The 15,316-nt window shown below is 40.4% G+C and overlaps 1 protein-coding gene across 2 annotated transcripts in view; it reads right to left on the bottom strand.

Moving 5' to 3' along the window:
* Positions 1-15,316, bottom strand: part of Pgant2 (polypeptide N-acetylgalactosaminyltransferase 2) — a 408,177-nt gene that overhangs the window by 100,443 nt on the left and 292,418 nt on the right. The window contains exon 2 of one of the 2 annotated variants that reach the window (XM_076518786.1): positions 9,472-9,546. The exons of the other annotated variant lie outside the window; for it this stretch is intronic. Coding sequence (XP_076374901.1) covers positions 9,472-9,546 — 75 coding nt within the window. The remainder of the gene's footprint in view (positions 1-9,471; positions 9,547-15,316) is intronic. 2 annotated transcript variants of the gene reach the window in all.

The raw sequence follows: 15,316 nt of genomic DNA, 5'->3' as shown, positions 1-15,316 counted from the left end.
GAGCTCCGATTTCGCCGATCTTGAATTGATCCACCGTGTTTTTCCCCTTGCCAGGCTTCAGAAAAACCTGCTACCACGTTGTACATTCACCACAGAATTCCAAAGATCCCTAAAAAAGATCTAAACCGAACGAAAATCTCAACAAACGCAACGAGAAATCAGCGGCTCGGAAAACCGACTACATCGAAAGATTTTTTAAAACGGCGCCAGTGAACGAATCCGGCTGAAAAAATTTCTGAAGGTAACACAGTGATGGGTCTGTTCCGTAAAATAGTTTCGAACGAAGCTCTGGAACGTAAGATACGAAAAAAAATTATTTAACGTACAGTTGCATTTGAAGAAATCGAACACAAAATAACGATTCAATAATCGTTAGACTCGTTTGCAGTAGATCTCACGAGGGACTTGAACGAATCTATTGAACAACATTTAAGCAGAAAAATTGGCAAGCCAGGGTCTCGATTGACCCATCCACGACTGCCACAAAGCAGCAGAACAGGTACCAGAAGCGTTGTTTCCGGCGGAAGCAACGTCCAGACGTGCGTAAAATTGGAGTTTCTCGTTTTTCGAAAGCTCGGCGAATGACACGGCAACGCGCGCAAACAATTTAAGGTTTGCACACTCGTTCCGCGAGCATTCTTCTTGAACAACAGTTTATCCCGATTCCGGAAACGACTGAAGAAAATCGTGCTGCGAATCCAGCGAATAACGAATGTAGCCGTGCCATTAATTGTAATTGCGTTTCATAATTTATAACCGGGACACGTTAATTCTGCGACGGGAACGCAATAAGCGTTTCGTTTCGTTTCGTTTCATTGGCCGTCGAATTATTCAGCGAGTAATTTCACGGTTAATTGGATCTATGGAACAGCGGTGCCGTTCGACGACTTCGCGGCGAAATTATGGTGGTTCCGCGTTTTCAATTCGACGTGCGGTTTCAATGGAAAACGCGATCGAGTTATTAGAGGCTAACGAAATACCGTCTTTCGTTTGTCAACCGACGATCTCAAAGGAAATCGTGAATGCGCGTGCCGATATATCGAACAGTATTAATCGAGAATGTTCAACGAAATCGATTTCACGAGCCACATGGAAAAAATGAACCGTGTCCCGTCGTGAAACGCTGAGGAATTTTGCAAGTTCAAACAAGTATGCAGAGTTTAAAAAATTTTTTTATGAACTGTCGTAAACGCGATCTTACAGAAGGAAGTCTCTTCTTCGAGATGACTCCTCAAAAGTTGAACTACGATTTTTTCTCGCGGTTTTACGGCACTCTAAGTGCAACTAGAATTCGAATAAACCCAAAGTATCCCATGGATGCACTCGCACTTCGTGTATGATTGACCATAAAACCGTGTAAAAAAGTCGTAGATCAACTTTCAAATAGTCATATTCAAGAGGAAACTTCCCTCTACAAGACAGCGTTACAATAGATGCAGGCAAAAATTCTTTCAGCTCCTCGGAGTCATTTAAATCGTCGAAACTTCGCACGCAGAAAATCGGCTTCTCTCACTCCCTTCCACAAAAAAGAAATTTTTTCCGAAGAAACGGAAAATGGCACAAAGTTGAGATATAGTAGCGTAAAAGTAGACTCTTCACCCTTCAAAATGAGCGCACGCAGAAGCCGGTAACATCTTTTCCCGCGAACCCGCGGAATTTCAAAGATCAACGATACTCGTCCCGCAATTTACCGGAGTTTCCGGTTCTTTTAATAGCCGGGGACCGAAACGGCAGAAGTGGCCGGAAGTTTCGTCATCAATCCAGCGGAGGAAAGTCCGCTAATCGACTCGCGGCTGCAAAGTGGCCTCTAATGGCCGCGTGAACGTTCGTTAACGCGAACAACGGGGACAGGAGCGGAGACCGCGCCGCGACGGAGCCCCAGCCCGCTAAGGATCTCCGGCTGGCCGGCACTTAAGTCAAGGTAGCCGCGTTAGGATGCTAAGTGGATTGCCGTGGAAACATTAAATTACCCGAAAGCCCGTGGTCCGGCTCGGAATCGTCCGAAACCGCCACCGGTAACGCGGAACGCGGCCGGCCATTAACCGCAAGAGTCCTGTGTATACAGGACGATCGCAGCCGCGGAAGGTCCATTCGCTAACCGGGTTTAGAGGTCCGCTTGTATTAGCTCGACGATTAATCCCTCGCGACAATAACCGCCGTCAATCTCTGATCCCCTCTTCAATTAACCGGGCAACCTCGTTCGCGGCCCACGGCCTTCGAACTACGAAGATCTCCCGTAAATGCCAAATTTCGTCTGCGTTCCTGTCGCACACTGTGCGGTGTAATGAAGAAAACTGACAAAACCGCAACTATTTCAACCATAAATCTTCTTGTCGAAAGATATTAATGAATGTACTTAGAGTTTAACGAACGTCAATAAGGGCCGTAAACTGCGTGTCGCTTCGAGCACTATTTTATCTGAGAAATCAATTTTTATCTCCTGGTCGGGTCACGGAATTTTGTAGCCTTGCTTCTGGTGTATGAAACGCGATTTGTATTTTTCAAATTGGTTACACGGTTCTATTGTTGTCGGTTGGAGACTGTGTATTGTTATCAGAGCACCGAAAATGATGAAGGAGTTTTTATCGCTGGCAAAAATGGACCTTCCCGACGATTCGTAATATTTAGTGTTAGTTCAACTCCTTTAGAATCAGCGAAGATGTTGCAGAAACGCGTTGAAAATGTTCGATTGTTAATTTGACGTGATATCGACCGAGCGAGCGAAGCTTTTAATTAAAGCGTAAAGCGCGTGTTAAAGTGTAAAATGCACGTTAAAATATAAAATGCAGGTTGAAATATGAAGTGCACATGAAAGTATAAAATGCACAAATTAAAGAATGTAATTTACATGTCCTACGTTGAGCAATATATTTAATTATGCTCCGCGAATTCTGTCACACGCAATAAACATTAATATTACCTCTCTTTTCAAAAATGTATAGAGCCAAATGGAAAGAATTTAATTATCGATATACACGGTGTCCCAAAAATGTCTCGCAATCAAGAAACAAGGGATTCCTGAGGTCATTTGAAGTAACTTTATCCTTAGCGAAAATGCAATCCGCGGCTTCGTTTACGAGTTATTAACGAAAAGCACCGGCCAATGAGAGGCGAGCACGGCTGGCGCGAGGCGGTCCAGTCTACGAGCCCAGTTCCGCTCATTGGCTCGGCCTCCTCGTGTCAGCTGATCTCGCCTGTCATTGGTCACCGTTTTTCGTTAATAACTCGTAAACTAAGCCGCGGATTGCATTTTCGCTAAGGAAAAACTTACTTCAAATGATCTCAGGAACCCCAATTTCCCAATTTCCAATCTTCTTTATAGCAATTTTTACTATAAAACAATTTTACAGTTTGCTCGAGCTGTTAAATGAAAGGAATTCTTTGATATATTCTTTTCTCGCAACGGCCGGGAAATAACGAATACGTTAACAGAAGATGGACGAATTAATTCGTCGGAGTGGGAGGGAGCGTTGGCAGGGTACCTTTCAGACGCAATTTCATTGCGGAATAATTTCGATACTCCGGCTCGTGGGTCAAGCGGCTCTATCGAATTAAAATTTCAAGGTATCGACGCGGTCAAGGGTCTGCGAGCTGTTAACGGGTTTAATGGAGTTTCGACAGCGGCGTGTAAGTTGCGGTTGTCAGAAATTGCGGGTTAAGGTGAAACGATGCGGTTTGTGGACGTGAAGCTTTGCAAGCGTGACACGCGGTTCCCGGAATATGCTTCTTTTATTAGACACGACGGTATCGCTTGCTAAAATGGTATTTTTATCGCGGATAGAACATCGACGAATTATTAAGAGCAGTGGATATATTTGATGCGCGAATCAACGAGCACTTTGCAAGTCGAATATTAATGAGAAATGAACAATGATTCATTCAGAATTGATGAGAAGCACGATATGAACGTTTGCAATAATTAATTCGGTTGGAAACCTTATTAATCTAATTGTGTCAGCTGAAGTAAAAAATTCTCAATATGAAATGTGAAGTTGAATGTAACTATTCGAGTTTCGAAAGATCGTTGACCTCTCAGCCGTTGCAACTTCGTGACAAAAGTCGTAGAACCACAATATGTTTGGACTCATTTTGAAGCTCGAAATCTCTACTTTCGCACGGCATCGTTCATTCTCTCATAACCTTTACTCTCGCGACGCAGTAAATGCAAAACTCAAGACACGTTTCTGTTCAGTGATGCTAAAAAATGCTACGAATTCAAACACCTCCGAAATCGTTGTATAATTTTTTCCTTAACTAAACCGGGCGCGATATTGGAGCCCGAAGTCTCGTCTTTCGAACGATATCTCGAAAACTTATCTACGATTTTTTGGAGCAGTTTTATGCACCAAAAACGCAGACCAAGTTCGCCGATGCAAAATCCTCAGATCATCGCAATAATTGGCAGTGCACTTTGCACTGAGAGTTCGATAAAATGGCTACGAACAATCGCAGACCAACTTTTTATATCTCATTTCAAAGAAGAGGCTTCGAACTTTATATCCATGGTGGTTTCGATCATCGACAAATTTTCTAACGATTTTACGGACGTTACGATTCGCACGTAGTTGTTCCCGGAAAAAGTGTCTTCGGTTTTCTTATTTTTCAAAAATCGCGAACGTTCGAACGCTTCCGGTAGTTCGGGAAGGTTGTTGCCAAAAATTGTGCAAGTCACTTTACAAGTTGTTCGGCAGCGAAGTTCCCGTGGCAGGTTGGGAAACGCGATATCCGGGGCACAATGCGTTCAATCGAGCCCCGGGTCCGCGGAACTCGGCGAAGATTGCGGTGGATCGGGCTTTTCGGCGATGTATGTCGAACGAGGAATAACGGGCGTCGTCGAGGAACTCCTTAATCTTTCATCAATTCCCTTAATTAACCGGCAACAATGGTCGCTCTACTTCGATCCGCGGTTAGTCGGGCTCGTTGCTGGGACTCTCCCTCTCTCTTTCTCTCTCTCTCTCCACCCCTCTGTCTCTCTTTTTCTCTCTCGCTCTCTCTCCGTCATGGACGTATTGCTGCCGTTGAAAACGGACGTCGTTGGCAGAGCCTGGTCCCTGAAAGAACCCTCCGGGAGATGTTTCGAGGCCAGATGCTGCCAACGACTGTCCTCTTTTGTGCGACGCCTGGACGACGCCAGGATCTGTCGAAGATGGTCGCGAGTACTCGCGATTTTACCTCGCGAAACAGTTTCACCTTGCTCCGACATCGATCTCGGTGAAATTAACTCCTCAGCTGTGAACGACGAGTGTACTCGTCATTAAAAAATGGCAATTTATATTTGGCAACGAATATGTTCCTTCTATGATTCAAGTTGAAATTGTTGTGAAACATAGGGCAGAGGAGCCAGTTACTGTGGGCTGACCAATTGCTGTGTCTTTAATTCGTCCTCGACGTATTAAATTTTCGTCTTTTTTTCCTTTGTTTATTTTTTTATAGAAGATTTTAGCTTGTCTTATTCGATAAATATAAAGTTAGTTATGACCGAGAACAAGCCATGGGCACAGCAATTGCAGTTACCCCACGGTAATCGGCTCCACTATCTTATTCAGAATAAAGAAACAATTGGAGACTTTGGAATAATTCTGGAAGAGCTTGCCGAAAGGAATTGCATCCAGCGTGATCGATAAAACGCAGACGAAATTGATCTTGAAAACCGATCAGATAAGTTGTTGAAGGGATAATGGATAACAAGAAAATATAATTTCTAAAGAAATGGAAGTAGAATAATCTTTATCATGAATATTCTGTGGATTCTTGAAAAGGTACACAGCAAAGAAATTTAATTTTTCAATAATTAGGAATACTTCCTGATAAATTGAGAACAATTTTAATAGCAACAATTTGTGATTTCTTAATAAATATGTTTTTAAGAGCCATAACATGAAAACGTGATTTTTAAATAATTTCAACTAGAATCGTCATCATAAATATTTTATGGATTATTTACAAAGTTCACAGTAAATGTATTGCATTTTTAAATAATTAGGAATACGTTCAAATAAATTTGGAACAATCTATAAATGGTTCTATAAGGATCATAACAGGAAAATGTAATATCTAAATAATATTAACTAAAATCATTATCATAAATATTCTGTGGATTACTTACAAAGTTCACAGCAAATAAATTGCATTTTTAAATAATTACGAATACGTTCTAATATATTAAGAACAATCTATAAATGGTTCTATAAGGATCACAACAGGAAAATGTAATATCTAAATAATATTAACTAAAATCATTATCATGAATATTCCGTGAATTACTTAGAAAGTTCAGAGCAAAGAAATTGCATTGTTAAATAATTAGGAATACGCTCAAATAAATTGGGAACAGTCTATAAATATTTTTAAAGGAACCATAACTGGAAAAGGTAATTTCTCAATAATTGTAGGCAGAATCTTAATTCCACAGAACATTCATGATAATTGCGCAATGTACAGAGTAAGGAAATTTAATGATTAAATAATTGCAAACAGGATCGCGTCGAGTCTATCGAGTTAATACGTTGTGTGTGCCTGTGCGGACGTGGCAAATGACGCGAAACTTGACCTAATGAAATTCCGCAAAACGTAATTAAAAATCGTAATTCGAATGTACCATTTCCCGTAATTTGCAAATGGCCCGACCGGCGTCTAGCGTTCCATTTAGAATATATCGATCGGTAGTTGTTTCCGCGCTCCTTGTCGCGCTTTGTTCTCTTTTTTAATATCGACGCTGTCCTGCATTGTACTTTTCTGGCACGACATAGTTCTCGATCGAAAAATCCCTTCTTACACGTGACCAATTTCAGTGACACTGGAACGGTACTTCCGTCTCTCTTTCTCTCTCTCTCTCTCTCTCTCTCTCTCTCTTTCTCTCCCTCTTGGCCGGCAAAAGTAATCAAAAATAGAAAACAAACTGTGCCAAGCGAAAGATTAAACTTTCTGATCGACAATCCCGATCCACATCCTAAAACAATATCACTCGAACGTAGCAGTAACTTCCGTCGATAAAAGAGCGCCGAAGTCTGCCTGGAACTTCTATTGTTCCATCTATGGAATTTCTGCAATCTCTACGAAATTTTCATTCGTCGTGAACGAGTAAAAAGTTTGCAAATTTACGCACAATTTCGTACAACTCGACACGTTACGTTTCGATTTAGACTGTAGTATATACTCTTCTGGACTTATAGTTTTTTAATTTTGCCATAGCAATCTTCGATTAGATTCAGAAATTTAATTTCATTGCGAGTCGATTCATTCGTAATTGAGATCAGATACATTTTTATTACGATTCGATACATTTTATTGCGATTTAATTCATTTTGATTACGATTCAATTCATTTTTATTGCAATTCTTTTTATTTTTACTGCAATACGTTTCATGTTTATTTGGATCAGCAGACTGCGCATCTTTATGCAAAATAAAAATTGTTCAAGACTATCGTAAGAAACGATAAATAAAAATAAATTCCAACCTGCAATAATTTTGTTGAAAATGGACTAACTGAAAATGCAGTAACAACATTATTGAATTCATACGTCCTCACAATTCTATATTTGATTAGGTCACTAACTATGGTATGAGTGCAAAGATTTTAAAGTGAAATCGTAGAGTAATGTATGCATTTCATACTTAATGAACTGATAGCCGCTCGTTCTCGCCATAAATGCACAAAATCCGCACAGTCCAGTGATCAGATTTATTTCGAATTCAATAGTACTCCATTGAAACGTTCAGAACGCACAAGATCAAGGCATCATCGTCCAGCCCGATTAATTTTAATCTCTTATTTCGAGTTCCGGCAACTGCCACGATTTCCAGGGAATTTTTCAACTTGATGCTCGGACATAATCCACTTAGAAACCCCAAACTCTTTCTGCAATTTCCACAAAGCAGAATCCCGCTGAGCCCTCCTCGCCGCGAATTCCGCCTTAAAATTGCAAATTAACATCCGCAGTTGCGAATAATGCAAAGCACACAGGTCCAAAGTAAACAGCAACCGCATTCCGGAGTGGCAATTTGCGAAATACGAGCACTAACGAGCACAGCTTACGCGATAACATCATAATTCCGGCTCCGAGTGCCGAACTTCGTCAAAGCTCTCTCTCTCCGAGGAGATTAATTGACTTCCTTGGACGGGGAAAGAAAGATCCCGGAAAACTGTTTATAAATCACCGGGACGAAGCCGGGACTCGATCCCGTCCAAGATCCAGGCTTTTCCGCCGATAAAAAGGAAAACCGGGGAAAACGAACGCAAATTCGAGCGTAATCGAGCCACGCTGAAGTCAGCTCTCTCTCTCTCTCCTCTCTCTCCCTTTCTCTCTCTCTCTCTCTCTCTCTCTTTCTATCTATCTACAAGATTAATTCGTCGGACTCAATTAACCCCCGCGTCGATAGAAAGCAAACAAAAAGCAAATCGAAGAAGGGGCGAGGAGGGAACACGGGCCGTCTTCCGCGGAGGAAACTTTTATCCGCCGACGCTTCCTGATCTTCCCGATCGAGCCGAGGAGAAGCTCCTTTCGCAATTAATTACCCGGAGACGGGAATCCGGCCGACGATCGGGTGATGAAATTTTTATCCCCGGTCGGAATCGACCGAGCTTTCAATCGGCTCTATCCCCGCGCCGATACAAACTTCCGAAACTCCTTGATCGCGCGTTTACCACCAGATTGCAATACTTTATTTCGGAAAAACTACTATCGCAGCGATCGATTTGATCTTCGTTTCGTTAGAAAGAGGATACCTCGCCGATGATCACGGAAAATTTCTTTGTTGAGAGACTCCGCGAATATTCGCACTGGAAATATTGTCGATCTTCGGAATACTGCAGCTTCGTGGAAAAAGATCGTACGATCGTGCAATTAGGCTCATTTTTAAGCGCGAAGCTTCTACTTTTAGAACGTTTGACTTTCCTTTTTCGAGGATCGCTTTCAGTTGCACAATAGAGTCGAAAACTGAAGGTCCCGCAGAAGAAGAAGGAGAAGGAAATCTTTAAGTGGAGCAAAGGATCTGCAGCATTTATCTCTGTTCTGCAACGAAAAATGATTTCAGAAAAATTTGAGTTTGGCAGTGTCGAAGTAGAAGCTTCGCGCTTTAAAACGAGCTAGGTTCGACCTTCCTACGATTTCTTTTCACGAAGCTGCTGCTGTTCAAAGTTCGACAATATTTCGGTGAAGGAATATCGCGCTATTCTAATTTTGCACGCGAATGGACGATCGATTTAATCAATGTTTCGTAATTAATGTCGTTTAATGTAAATTCAGTAGCACATGGCGATCAGTGTCTGTAAATAAACCGCGGATTTTTATGTCGTAATATATCACGGCATAAATTTGGATGATAATTCTAGTGTCGATTAACATCGTTTAGTGAGAGATTGCAGCGGTCAATTATCGTCTAACAGTTTGACAGGTGATCAGGGGGGAACGACGAGTCTACATTACAACACAGTTTGTGAAATATTATGATATATTTGCTGGATAGTTACGTGTCTGTTTGATGATGAAGAAAGTACAGTAGAACCTCGATTATCCGAACCCCTGACATCTGAATTCGTCATTATCTAAACACATGTAATTATCTCATGTAAATAGCTCAAGCCAACATATGTATACACGTCACAGTATGCCAGTATTACTATTATTAACTCCTTGTGCAGAAATAGAGGCGATGAAGCCGGTGCTTAGGTTGGCCTCGGTGCAATTTATTAATAATTATAGGAGCAACGAACGCTGTAACAGTTATCGAACGTGATTGCTATAAACAGAGTCTCGACGTAATAGTTGACAGAGTTTCGTTGCTCGCACGATCAAGATTGGCAAAATAAATTTTCATGGAGTTTCAGTTAACCAGGAGTGCATTGATCAGTAGGCTGAATTGTTGCTGCGCGTGAAAAGTAGAAATTTCGTAGGTTTCTGAGTTCCAAAGCCTGCCCGCGTGTTTTAAAATAAAAATTATCCGAGCTATTTCTAAGAAGCAGAAGTTAAATTAAAATATATTTCCGCATTCAACCATATCAATATAAGTTGAAAATAGCGTAACAATATGTTCAAATTCTCCTAACTTGCTTACAGTTTTGTATTTCACATTTCACATTTTTGTCGCGAATGGACAAAAGTCCGCGGCAATATAAAATATCGAAATTAAAGTCCCGCGCTCTCGAATGTTCCGGAACGAAGCAACTGTTTATTGCAAAAATCGATAAAGCTTTGGATCCAGCACCGTATGAAAATAAATATTCGATTATGCGTAGGATTATATGCTCACGTGACAAAGGTTACGCTGCGTTAAAACGACGAAGTCGATGATTGCAGTGTACCTCGGCGAGCATAGCGCCTTAAGCGTCGGTTTACACCATAAATGAAACGTTTCGCCGGGCGATGGTATGGGCGGTTCGTCGATTCCGTGTAATCTTCGAGAGAGTGTTCGATAAACGCCACGGAAAATCCCATTAAGCTTGGCCCCGTAAGTTACACAATGAACTCTCCTCCAGGGGAACGGGGCGAGCTAATATATTGACATACGCGGTGTCGTTTCCCCCCCTTTTTTCCACCTCGTTCGTACTTCCATTTTCTTCTTGTTTTTCTGTGTTCCTTCTTTTTTTTTTTTGTTTAAAATACGACGAACTCCGGCCGGGATGAAGAAACTTTCGCGGGAATAAGCTTGTCGGGGAAGTAATTAACTAATGTTCGCGGAGGCGGCGGGCACCCGCGAAAAAGAGCTGGAAAAGTTTGAAAATCAATTTCACCGGCAAGTTTGAATCACTTCCGATGAAAGTTTAAGGAAATCCACTTTCGGCCGGGCCCTCGACCGCTCTGTGTCTCTTCGTTTCGGCAAAATCGACGAATTTTCGCCCTTTGACATTCCGGAGGAAATACTGTGTCGGAAGCGAGCTGCAACTTCGAATCGAGTCGGCGTCTCGGCTCGAGAAAAATTCTGAACGGTGTTCAATCATGCATTAATAAGTTCGCAAAGTTTAACATTGCTAGCTCTAATGGATTTTTTAAAAACAATGTCTGAAAGTCAACGGAACATTATTTTAGATTCATTATTTTGCAAAACTGCAGCAGCAGTGTTCAGAAAAAGGAGCTGTACCTTTAAAATGAAGGAACGTTTTGTTCTGGTAAAATTCTTAAGTATTGCTTAAATGTGTGTTAAACTGTCCACAGAGTTTAATATCGCCATCTTTAATGGATTTTTTAAAAACAATGTCTGGAAGTCAACGGAACATTATTTTAGATTCATTATTTTGCAAAACTGCAGCAGCAGTGTTCAGAAAAAGGAGCTGTATCTTTAAAATAAATGAACATTTCGATCTGGCAAAATTCCTGACCATTGCTTAAATATATGTTAAAAGGTCCACAAAGTTTAAAACGGCTACCTCCAAGGGATTTTTAAAAAATAATACTTGAAAGTCGCCTGAACATTATTTTAGATTCATTCTTTTGCAAAACTCCAGGAGCAAGCTTCCAAAAAAGAAACTGTATCATTAAAGAGAATGAACATTCAGGTCTGACAAAATTCCTCAACATTGCTTAAACATGCGTTAATAAATCCACAAAGTTTAAAATTGCTGCGTCTGCTGGGTGCTCCAACAAAAATTGCCAAAAATCGCCAGCACTTCCACTACAACATCGTCCACTGCCTCGCTTCTTAAATGATCTGTACCTTGAAATCAAATAAACAATCACCCATAAAAAAAATCGTGAACATTCTCCAAACATGCACCAATAACTGCACAAAGTTTAAAATTGCCGCATTCAATACGTGTGCTCGCAAATACTCCCGAAACTGGGCTATATATATACATCACTGTCTCTCTAACGACGCTCTCAGGATCCATCGCAATTTTATCACTGGCTACAGTATTAATCTCGACGAAAGGAGATACCTTATAGTAAGAGGTTGTTCCAGCTACGCTCCCGTGCCCAGAACAATCTCCCATATTTCCAATTTCCTTACCGGGAGCGGGCGTTTCGCCGGCGAGGGCTCGCCGGCCCGCGAAATCAGAGGCAACGCGGATTTTTCGGTGGAATAGGGAAATGCACATATTTCAATGGCGGCCGGTGTTCGCGTGCGCGGAAAATAGAGATAAAATGCTTGAAAACAGCCCCGCGCGCAGGGCCAGCCAGCCTCGGTATGAATCTATTAATGTTTCCCGGTTCGGTTTATCTGTCGGCGGGCCGGTTGTACACGCGCGAGAGCCATCGTTTTCGCCCATGACAGCCTCCGAATCGGGATTTTTGAAAAAGGACCGCGTCGAAACGTCCCGCCACTCGATACACCATCGACACGAGGACACTTGCCGTGCTCGAGGCTTTTCCAAAAGAATCCTCCTAGCACGCGATTTGTAAATGCCGCCGGGTATCGTTGTTGCGCGACACAATTCATCGAAACCGTTTTCGCTGCGAATCTAGAGGCGAATTTTAGACGTCCGTTGTCCCGCTATTCAGCTTTTTTTGCCGGCTGCCCGAGCTTTTTGATCGAGTGCTAATGGGATTGCGATGGGATTTCTCGCGAACGATTTCCACGATACTAGGACAAGTGTATCAATTACTGTGCCCAATTGTACTGTCGTTCGGTATTTTCGACGAATTAAATAGTTTTTGTTAAACAGTTTCAAAATTGTATACGTAATTGTATGTTGTAAGCGGGCTTGCGTATGGCAACTATTTGCCATCTTTTCGCGTGCTGAAAGGTAAAAAATATCAGTTTTCAAGTTTCTTAATTGAATTCCTCCGTCTTGAAAAATCTCACAAAATTATATGTTATTAAACTGTGACGAAAGGCAAAAAACTGTGAAAATAGAAAAGTGGTCACTTGACAACGTCAATGTAAAATCGGTCATTGAAATACTTTTTGATTATTTTAAAAATCGATTTTGCAATCGACAGGGCTGAACAAATTCTCGAATGTCTATCCGAGGGGATAGAAACCTCACGATTTTTTTTCATTATTCTCTGTTGGATAACATAGGAGAAATTGAGCTAGAAGTCGATTATGTTATTATTTTTTCGTAATTTGGCCGAGTTTCATCAATATAATACTTCGTTTCTTTGTCTCGGAAAGCATCATTCTTGTATTTTTCTTTTTATCATTTTGTCATCTTCTGAAAAATTACTCACCACATTTTGTAGACGGAGAAGTTGAGCTTTAATCCGGTTATAAAAATTACAGATAAAGTGTAATTTAAAAAATTGCATACCTTTAACCTAAAAATGTTTTTTAATTCCTTTTTTTTTTAAATTACCAAATGGAATTTAAAACACCGCTGATTTTATGCACGTGTCGCAAAAGTGAGTAGACGCGATGCGAAACAACGAACGCGAAAAATAAATTCAACAATGCTGTTAGATTGTTTTAAATTCATTAAAAATTACGGTGCTCGCGTAACCGAAAAACGATAACGAAAATCGTTCGGACGATCGAATGCACGCGGAAATATTTAATACGCGGCCGCGCGTACCGTGAATATTTCATGACAAGTATTTACAGATAAATGCGGGCGCAAAGAAATTTCCTGACCGCGGAACAATAATTACGTTCCCGCGAAATTTTATTTAACCGCCGGACGGGAGCGACAGCGACTACGACGAAACAACGCGTTTTCGATACCTAAATTATTCAAATCCTTGATGCGCGAATTTAATACTGTACAAATACGTTCTGGGAATTTCAATATTTTATCAATCCATCGGATCGTTTAACGTGTAGATGCAATTGTTATTCCCTTGCTGGTGTTTATGTAAATCCGTAATTTTACAGCGTAGAATGTTCAGCGAATTTCCGTAGCAAGTATTCCGTAACAATTTGAAATTTCTCATATTTTTCTCTAGTATTGAAATTATACGGTATTGCGATTTAAAGAATTATTTATTATTGTCGGCTGTTTCGCCTCTGCTGCAAACTAATTACATCGTTTTATTTCTCTTATTAGAATACTAAGAAAAATATGTTTACGAATGATTATACTTATAGTGTAGAATATTCAGCGAATTTCCGTAGCAAGTATTTCGTAACAATTTGAAATTTCTCATATTTTTTTCTAGTATTGAAATTATACGGTATTACGATTTAAAGAATTATTTATTCATGCCGGCAGTTTCGTCTGCTGCAAACTAATTAGATCATTTTATTTCTCTTATTAGAATACTAAGAAAAATATGTTTACGAATGATTATACTTATAGCGTAGAATGTTCAGCGAATTTCCGTAGCAAGTATTTCGTAACGATTTGAAATTTCTCATATTTTTTTCTAGTATTGAAATTATACGGTATTGCGATTTAAAGAATTATTTATTCATGCCGGCTGTTTCGTCTGCTGCAAACTAATTACATCGTTTTATTTCTCTTATTAGAATACTAAGAAAAATATGTTTACGAATGATTATACTTATAGCGTAGAATGTTCAGCGAATTTCCGTAGCAAGTATTTCGTAACAATTTGAAATTTCTCATATTTTTTTCTAGTATTGAAATTATACGGTATTACGATTTAAAGAATTATTTATTAATGCCGGCTGTTTCGTCTGCTGCAAACTAATTACATCATTTTATTTCTCTTATTAGAATATTAAGATTATACTTAAGATTATACTAATACCAATGATTATACTTGGACAGCGGAACTTTATGCAAAATAACAATTTGTTGCATCTGTTGGAAGTGTTAAAAGCCACATAGAAATCTGTATTTAATCATTTCAATATATATTATAGTATTCAGTATATAATATATTTCAATACTACAATACCTTTACACTTTTGTAAAATTTTCTTTTAAGTAAATGCATAAAATTCGCGGTCTATTTGTGCTATGCTTTCCTCAGTTACTCTCGTATCGAATTAATTCTTAATATTCATACATTTCAGTCTGCTAAGTGAAAATCGTTTTCCCACTTACAGAGTTGCTATTTCTAAATATTAAACCCTGAAAATAAACCGAACCGAGAGCTCTTGCACGAGAAGAGCTCTTCCATTCTTAATATCCGATACGATCGCGCGACAAGAGTCTGAAAGTAATCGATCGGATTCCAAAACGATCCTAAGCTCGCGGGAAACGAAGTTGCAGCACGTTCGTGACGAAGGATTCTCTTAATCCCGGAATCGAATTAATCGAACCCCCGGATTATCAGCAATAATAGCCAGGCGAGCAGTCGTCGTCGCTGAAACTTTCATTGTCCAACGAGGCTCGCGAAACTCCAACGGTGACGGTTTCAGAGAACAATTCGCGACAATCGCGACGCGGCGGCTGAGGGGAATCCGGCGATAAATTCGCGGCGTTTGGAATTGATGTGTTTAATAGTTCACTTCGGGAAAAAATGTCCAATAAT

This window comes from Megalopta genalis, chromosome 2 (genome assembly GCF_051020955.1).
Source record: "Megalopta genalis isolate 19385.01 chromosome 2, iyMegGena1_principal, whole genome shotgun sequence".
Lineage (NCBI taxonomy): Eukaryota > Metazoa > Arthropoda > Insecta > Hymenoptera > Halictidae > Megalopta > Megalopta genalis.
The sequence above is the reverse complement of the archived record's forward strand: the minus strand, read 5'-3'. Positions and strand labels throughout refer to the sequence as shown.